At 51.7% G+C, this 8392-nt stretch overlaps 1 protein-coding gene across 1 annotated transcript; it reads right to left on the bottom strand.

Annotated features, from left to right (window-relative positions):
- Positions 1-2960: 2960 nt before the first annotated feature.
- On the bottom strand, positions 2961-3878 carry LOC141737357 (olfactory receptor 14J1-like). The gene has a single exon (XM_074572043.1). The coding sequence runs from the start codon at positions 3876-3878 to the stop codon at positions 2961-2963; it is 918 nt and encodes a 305-aa protein (XP_074428144.1).
- Between the last annotated feature and the right edge of the window lie 4514 nt (positions 3879-8392).

The raw sequence follows: 8392 nt of genomic DNA, 5'->3' as shown, positions 1-8392 counted from the left end.
CTGCCATCCCTTTCTTGTCCTTCAAATGCCTGCAGATGGCTGCAGGAGGACTTGTCATATCACCTTCCCTGGTGAGGCTGACCAGTCTGTGATCATCCCCATCCTCCTTCCTGCCTTTTTGAAAACTGTCTGCCTTCTCCAAGGCCCCAGGAACCTCTCTGACAGCTCTGGCCTTTCCAAGGTGTTGGAAAGAGGTGTCACAATGACACTGGCCAGCCTTCTCCATCTCCCTGACACCAACAGCCTTCTCACTATGACACGCTGCCAGAGGAGTGCCCAGGACACAATTCTAACCTGTCCAGGCCCTTGGGGCCACTTCAAAAGAGAACCATAAGGGATTTCTTCCAACAAGCCCACAACTCCAATGGCATCTCTCTGCAGCCGACAGCTTTCCTAAGCTGTTTTTGTCAGTTCCTCCCGACCCCCAGTCCTTTCTTCTCCTCAGGCTGGAGATGAGAGGATCGAGCAGGGGTGAGGTGCGTGTTGAAAGAGGGCTTTGTTAAACTCTCTCCAGAGGGCTGTTCTGGGCATCCCACTGACAGTGAGGAGGGTGCCGCAGAAAGGAGTGGCTCCAGGGAGATGAGAGGAACCGGTGGAGAAGGCCTTCTGCCTGCCCCTGCTGGGCAGGAGAGCTGCCCCCAAGTGCAGCTCTGATGCACTCACAGGATACCAGCATGAACAGGAACGGCAAGAATGGGTCTAAAAAGCAGGTTATGAAAACAAAGTCCATGAGTGTCATGGTTTCACGTCAGGAGAGTTTCAGCATTGGTGCAAACCCACCGAATCATAGAGTCATAAACAGGCTTGGGTTTTAAGGGACCTTTAAAGGTCATCTTGTCCAACCCCCCTTGCAGTGAACAGGGACATCTCCAATGAGACAGGTTGCTCAGAGCCCTGTCCAAGCTGACCTTGAATGTCTCCAGAGACTGGGTACATACAACCTCTCCAGGAGACCTGTTTCAGTGTTTCACCCGCACAAGAAGAAGTGGTCCAGTACGTGGGGAACACAACATGTACCTGGGACAAGAAGGAAATGATTGCTGTAGATGACAGAATCCCCCTAGCCAAGGTGCAGCCTTCTTCTGGAGACAACCCTTCCAGTTCACGAGCCTTGCAGAGAGCAGGGGGCAGCATACAGCCCAGTACTCCTCGTAGGATGTGGCCACCAGCAGGAAACACTGCGTACACGCCAAAGGTGCAGGAAAGAGCACTAACCATTGCTGTGAGCAGAGATTGTGCTGTCCCCAGTCGGGGGACAGTCAGGATGCTGGAGCTGGAGCAGGTTTCCAAGTTTTCCAGCAGCATCAACATGACGAGGAGGGTGTTCCCAACCCCAGTGATGGGGTAGGTCATGAGAAAGAGAGGAGGAAGAGACTTTTTCTGAAGGTTGAGGACATCTATTACTTAGGGCATTTGCTTCCCTGTTAGGTGCTTAAAAAAAAACTGTGATCGACGTTCAGAGAGGTGAAACATGGAGGGTGTGTGCCTCCGGCTACATTCCTACTCCCTAGACATGGTCTGTGCTTTGTGAAAGGTGAGAAATGCCATCTTCTAGAGGGCGATGCCACTCACGCCTGCAGAACCCTTTCTGACTGCACAGGTGAGATGCCCCACAGAGGCGCTTCTGTCACACTGTGTAATAAAAGGGACAGGCCATGAAGAGAGGGGAGGGTGAGGTAGCACACAGGTGTTCCTGGAGACACACACAGCACTGTCAGGGCTCTGGCAGGGCTGTTCAGAGACACGAGTCCTTCCCTGGCACGGGCAGAGGCCCCGCAGCAGACTCCATGGCCTCCTGTTGCCACTCCCGGAGGCCGGCAGCACCTCAGCCCCGCGCTGTGTCTCCCTGCTCGGCACCTCTCTGAGGTGCCCCACGGCGTGAGGAATGGACACAGGGACCTGGGGTCAAGGAAGCCCACCCCAGGGCTGCATTCAGGGGGTTTCCCAGGGGACGTTACTCTCCGAGTGAAATGACCTCCAGCCACTGTCTGTCCCACAGGCCTTCATGGAGGCCCCAGCAACAGCTGATGGTGTTTGTGCTCACTCAGGTTAATCTCACCACACGCACATCATGCTCATGCCTGTGGTTGTTATTAGCCAGGTGTGTGGCCATTGCCCTGTGGCAGCTTCCCTGGGGTGTCCAGCACACGCAGGGCCTGACCAGAACCTGCTCTGCTGGTCCTTCATGTCCTGCCCAGGAGCCCTGGCTGAGCAAGGGAGCTGCTGCTTGTCCCCACCCTGCACACTTTACGCAATTAAGTTCTACGCTGGTGGCGTCATTTGTGGGGAACTTCCCTGGGCGTATTCTTGACAGCAACTCTTGGAGAAGCCCTTCCAAACGTCTTTTTGCCTGAGGACCTTCAGGCACTGCCCTGAGGACATTCCCTGCTGTTAGGGAGGCCAGCTCTGTCAGAGAATTGACCAGTCCCTGCCCCTGCCTGTGCTCACAGGGCCGCCACACCATCAGCAGTGTGAGAGAGCTGCCAGAGCAATCGGGCCTTCCAAGAAGGCAAAGGATCAGAATGGAAAATGTGGAAACGGAAAGAAAGCAGCTCTGAGAAGACCAAGGCTGGTTCTCCCTCCTCTTCCTCCCTCTCCTCTCTCCTCTTCTTTCCCCTTCGCCTCTGCACACAGGCATTGCCCTACGGCTCCAGAGAGGGCTTCATAGGAAGAATTTTGAGCAAATAAGTCACTGGAAAGTTCTTTATTTCTTTCAAATAGACAGAGAGCACAGGGCCTCATTTACATAGTCTGCGGGCCTCACAAATTTGGAAAGATGCATCATTAGGAACAGCACAAATGACAAAATTTCTTTGTGGCCATCAGTATAAGAAGTAAAGCAAAGCAAAAAAACCCCAAAACCACAACCATACCCAACAAACCTACAGGAGATGGACTTGGCTTCTAATGAGTTACGTTATGAGTGATTTGCAGAAGACAAATTTTATTGCTTTTGAAAATCATCTGGTCATCAATTTCCGCAATGCATCCTTGAGCTCCTGCTTCCTCATGCTGTAGATGAGGGTGTTCACTGCTGGAGGCACCACTGAGTACAGCACAGCCACCACCACATCCAGGGATGGGGAGGAGATGGAGGAAGGCTTCAGGGAGGTAAACATGGCAGCGCTGAGAAAGAGGGAGACCACGGCCAGGTGAGGGAGGCACATGGAAAAGGCTTTGTGCCGTCCCTGCTCAGAGGGGATCCTCAGCACGGCCCTGAAGATCTGCACATAGGACAGCACGATGAAAACAAAACAACCAAAAGAGAATAAGGCACTGACCACAATAAGCCCAAATTCCCTGAGGTAGGCATCTGAGCAGGAGAGCTTGAGGATCTGGGGGACTTCACAGAAGAACTGGCCCACAGCATTGCCCTGGCAGAGGGGTAGGGAAAATGTACTGGCCGTGTGCAGCAGAGCAGTGAGAAACCCACTGCCCCAGGCAGCTGCTGCCATGTGGACACAAGCTCTGCTGCCCAGGAGGGTCCCGTAGTGCAGGGCTTTGCAGATGGCAACGTAGCGGTCATAAGACATGACAGTGAGAAGATAAACCTCTGCTACAGCACAGAAAAAGAAAAAAAATACCTGTGAAGCACATCCTGTGTAGGAGATGGCTCCAGTGTCCCAAAGGGAATTGGCCATGGATTTGGGAACAGTGGTGGAGATGGAGCCCAGGTCAAGGAGGGAGAGGTTGAGGAGGAAGAAGTACATGGGGGTGTGGAGGCGGTGGTCACAGGCGATGGTGGTGATGATGAGGCCGTTGGCCAGGAGGGCAGCCAGGTAGGTGCCCAGGAAGAGCCCGAAGTGCAAGAGCTGCAGCTCCCGTGTGTCTGCCAATGGCAGGAGGAGGAACTGGGTGATGGAGCTGCCATTGGACATTTGTTCACCTTCAGTGTGGGGGACTGTTGAAAGAGAAGACATTGACAAATTCAGGCAGACTGAGCCAATCCCATTCTTTTTTTCCCCAAAAATCTCCCCGCGATGACTTCTCCTTTGTAATAATTTCGTTCAGCTCCTTTTTGGAGATCAGGTTTGTGCTACTGAGGGCACTTTCCTTGCAGGGGCAGAAATCCTTCTTTTTCCCATTGCCTTTCGCCTGAACACTGCTGAGCCCTGAGGGACAAAAGGGCTCTCTGTGCCCTAGTGCAGAGTCAGGAGAGCTGCTCTGCTCACCAGTGACCTGCTGGGCACCACCCAAGTGTCCTGTGCTTACACCTCCATTGGACAATGGTCCCCCTGACAATGTCCTTGAAGAAGAAAATGGACTATTGTTACTGTTTGGGGAAGGATCCAGTTTCAAAGTCGGTTTCTCCCATCTGGTTTCTCTTTCCCTGTGCAGCGGAGCAGAGAGGGATGCAGCCGGCTGGCGTGGCTCTCTGCTGCCTGGAGCTGCCCCTGCCAGGAGCTGCTTCTCTGTGCCCACGTCTCCTCCCTGTCCCTGCTCCCAGAGCCCATCCTACGCTCCATGCCAGGAGCCCAGCCCAGCTCAGCAGCAGAGGACCAGCCCAAGGCAGCCCTTTCTCTGCCCCCTCGGGGATCCCTCCAGGTGTCCCTGGGGCTCCAGGGAACCTGCTAGGAAACAGGATGAAGCAATCACTAAGCTGGAGAGAGGCTCTTCCTTCCTGCACTGTCATTTTGTGTATCAGGAAAACAGTGAGTCTCAAGAATCCTATTTTCTCATCCCATCATTTGTCAGGACACCCAGACAGGGATAGGGAGTAATCGCCTTTATCCCTCCTGCTGAGGGAAGGAATTCAGCCAAGTCAATCAAGGCATCTCATCCCGGCTCTGTAGCCCTGGGGCTGGAAGGGGACTCAGCTCCCTCCCGTGCCTGACACAAACCCGCAGGAGGTGGGATTCTTCTTGCCTCCGTTCAGGCGTGCACAAGATGAGCACCTGCAAGTGAGCTGTTTGTGTCCACTCCCTTGCTAATTAATGGAGAGTGAGGGAGTTGTTCAGGTGGGAACACCTGGTGACATTTGAGGTGACACCAGAGTTTGCCCAGGATATATGCAGGTGACTGCAAGCCCTAATGCAGCAATGCTGAGACACAAGGCAGCATCTGGGGGCAACATCCTGGAGCCTGGTGAGGAATTTCTTTGGTAGATGGAAATGAAAGTAGATGTTACATTTTGGACAGATAAAACCTTCAATATTCCCTACATCCACAGCACCTACAGAGGTGGTCATCTGACCAAATGCAGCTAAGTCCCTCTCTTTCTCTTCTCCACCAGGTGTATTTCCTAGATCTCTGCTGACTGTAGTGGCAGGTGTCTCGTGGACATTCCCCCATTGCTCAACCTAATTCAGGACAGCTCCTCAGTGGCCATATTCGGCTTGTTGTGCCACCTGAGATGCCAGCGCCCCCCAGAACAACTGCAGGTTGCTGGCAGGGACAGCACAGCACCTACGGGAAAGCCATTCCTGATCAGAGCAGATGCATGACAGACACCCCAGAGAGCACTGCGGCCAGATTTGGTTCCTTTGGGCAAGCCTATGTGGCAGCCCAGGCAGGTTGTTGCGTGAAACAGGGCCAAGTGGTTTTGGCAGAAGATAAACCCCCTTGCGTTCTAACACTCCTCACCGAGGTGGGAGGCTAGGTGTGGCTAGGTTTAAATTCTGAGTGATGCCCAATTCAGCACTATCAGTCCAATCGCGTTTAATATGTATTAAACTACTACGATTTGGATACACTAATAGTGGACTGCACCTTCAGTCTAGTCGTGCTCCTGAACTAGCACGGCCTCTCTCAAGTTTTGGTCGCGTTCAGTGAGAAAGCGAAACGACCAGCTACTTAAACAGTGCAGTTTATTTAAACAACAGATATACAGGTTCTTTAGGATTGCCGGTGATAAATACACTGTCTGCAAAGCACGTGCAAATAAGGATATTGCTAAGTATACAAAACACGCGACAAAATTATAAACGATACAGCCTGGCTATAAATGTAGGGTAGAGATTCTCTAGAGAAATTTATAAGACCTCAAGAAAGCGCTCAGTGTAATCGAAGTCTTACCCAAAGGCGTCCCTATGGGGGGGAAGAAAGGCTCAGCCCGTCGACTGATCCCTGAAATCAGCGGTGGAATTCTTCGCGATGGTGTCTTCCCTGACATTCCCGCTCTCTTGGGCTATTTTTATATTATTTTTTTATCTTCAAAGTGGAGTTTGAGTGACTTTAGTCATACGTACTTTTATTATGATTAATGTATTCAAGGAGGAGTGTTCACACCTCGGGGGGCGGATAGCCTCCGGGATGGAGGTGTGTTTTGGTACATTGTGGTGAGCAAAGTTCGCACAAAGGACAGCATTTCATCAACATTTGACGAAATGTTGGCTCGGGTAGCGTGTAGGCCGCTTATCAGTTCCGTAGTACCATCTCGTCCCCATATCTGCTATTCGTCACAAGGGAAGGCCACGGAACAAGCGCGTTCCGTTCCATCCCTCGTGTAGTTTCGCAAACAACCTTGTACAGGGAATCACAGATGTTGCATTCTTCGTGTGCTAGCTGCGGCTGTATTCTACCTCAGAAGCCTCTTGATTTTATGACTTTCCTTAATGTGTGAACAATGCTGTATTTTTGTATTCTTGGCCAATTTAGTAATTATTCCACAGGTTTCTGTCCATCAGCAACCGAAACCCACCACTGCAGTGAGGCCCAGTCTGACCCATCTCCACCCAGTTGACGCAGACCAGGTCATGAACAAGAAGCCCATCACACGGAGGGCTCAACTCATTTGGCTGTTCCCAGACTCTGCTGAGTCTTCTTCCAACAATCCTTTGCTGAGCCCCTCGGTGATATAACCAAGGAAGAGGCGACTGATTGTCACAGTGCTCCTCGATCACAGCATCTCCACACCCAAGGACATTTTCAGCAGCACCTTGTCCTCCTGGAGATCAACTTTCCCTCCAGCACAGCTCTTTGGGAGCATCAAAGCCTTTTCCTGGCAGGGCTACAGAGCCCAGCCCTGCTTTTCTGGCCTCTGGGTGAACAGGATTTTCACTTTTGGTGCTTTCACATTGCTGCCCTCCGTCCACTCCAGCATGTCTCTGATCTCAAGCAAAGCATTGCACATACTGGGTCTTGGGGACTTGGTACTTAGTGACAAGGCTGAGCGTGGCCCCAGTGCTCCAGCCGAAGTGATGCAGTGCACCAAAAGTGCACCAACACCCTCAGCCTGGGGCACAGAGCGGAGGAGCTGGAGTCCCATGTACTACCACAGAGTTTTGATACTGGTGGAAGAAATGGCGAGGAGTGCTGGGAAAGCTCCGGCTGCTAGTTGTAAGAGACAGACTGTAAATTCCCTGACAAGGGGCAGAAGGCCCTCCAAGCCTTCAATGGAAAGCCTCCAACACTCGCAAGGAAATAAATAATGCAGGCCTGGCCTTCAAAGAACGGATAAGGCTCACAGTTCTAGCACCGGAAAGTGTGGGAGAACCGTCTTGTGAAGACAAGATAGCTCTGCCACTCGTGTGGTGAGCTTGCTAGTTCTCAGTTCTCAAGGCCATTGTGTCTGAGAAGTGACCTTTGCTTCATTATCCATGAAATACATATGAAAGCACGCACACCCCTGCATGTGATAATGAAGTTTATAGAGATCATGCTAAACATGTATGACTATGGTTCTCTCCCCACCCAAATGATGCTACACATCAGCCAGGAGGAGGAGACATCTGAGATGGAACTACCCCATAATGAGTGGGGCGGGCTGTGCTAATTTGGCAAACATAAAAGGGGAGGAAGACGAGTATGATGGGGGTGGATTTACAGGAGGTTGCTCCTACAAGACCTCCCCTGAGTTTTGGCTGTCTCAATGCTGAAACTGGGATTGGTGAACTCTTCATCTTTTCCTGCTGTCTTTTCTTATGGAGCTCCTCTATGGGATGTGCAAGAGGTTGGGTGAGTCCTTTGTGGGTGAGGATCAGAGGAGAGGCCTCTTAGTGTGGGAGACAAAGCACTTGCAATCAGGATAAGGAAGCGGAGAAAGGCTTATTCAAGAAACCCAAAGAATTGCCAGGTCTTATTGGGGATTTTAATGACCGTGGCACGCACTGGAAGAGGAGCACAGCAAGACGCACACTGTCCAGCAGGTGTCTAACCCTAACCCTACCCTGCCCGAACCGTAACCTAACCCTGCTCTGAACATAACCCTGACCTTATCTTAATCCTAACCCTAATCATTGCCTGACCCTAGCTCTACCCCAACCCCAGGTCATAACCCTCGACTCTAACTGTAACCCGCACCCCAACCTTACCCTTACCCTAACCAAACCCCAACCTATTTGAAATCTAACCCTAAACCACGTGAACTCTAGCTCTAATTTAAGCGTGAACATGAACCTTAACTAACCCTGACCTAACACTTATCTTAACCCAACAGCACGTGTGTAATGAA

Source organism: Larus michahellis, unplaced genomic scaffold (assembly GCF_964199755.1).
Source record: "Larus michahellis unplaced genomic scaffold, bLarMic1.1 SCAFFOLD_34, whole genome shotgun sequence".
In the NCBI taxonomy this organism is placed as follows: domain Eukaryota; kingdom Metazoa; phylum Chordata; class Aves; order Charadriiformes; family Laridae; genus Larus; species Larus michahellis.
Note: the sequence above shows the minus strand (reverse complement) of the source record. Positions and strands in the feature narration are given on the sequence as shown.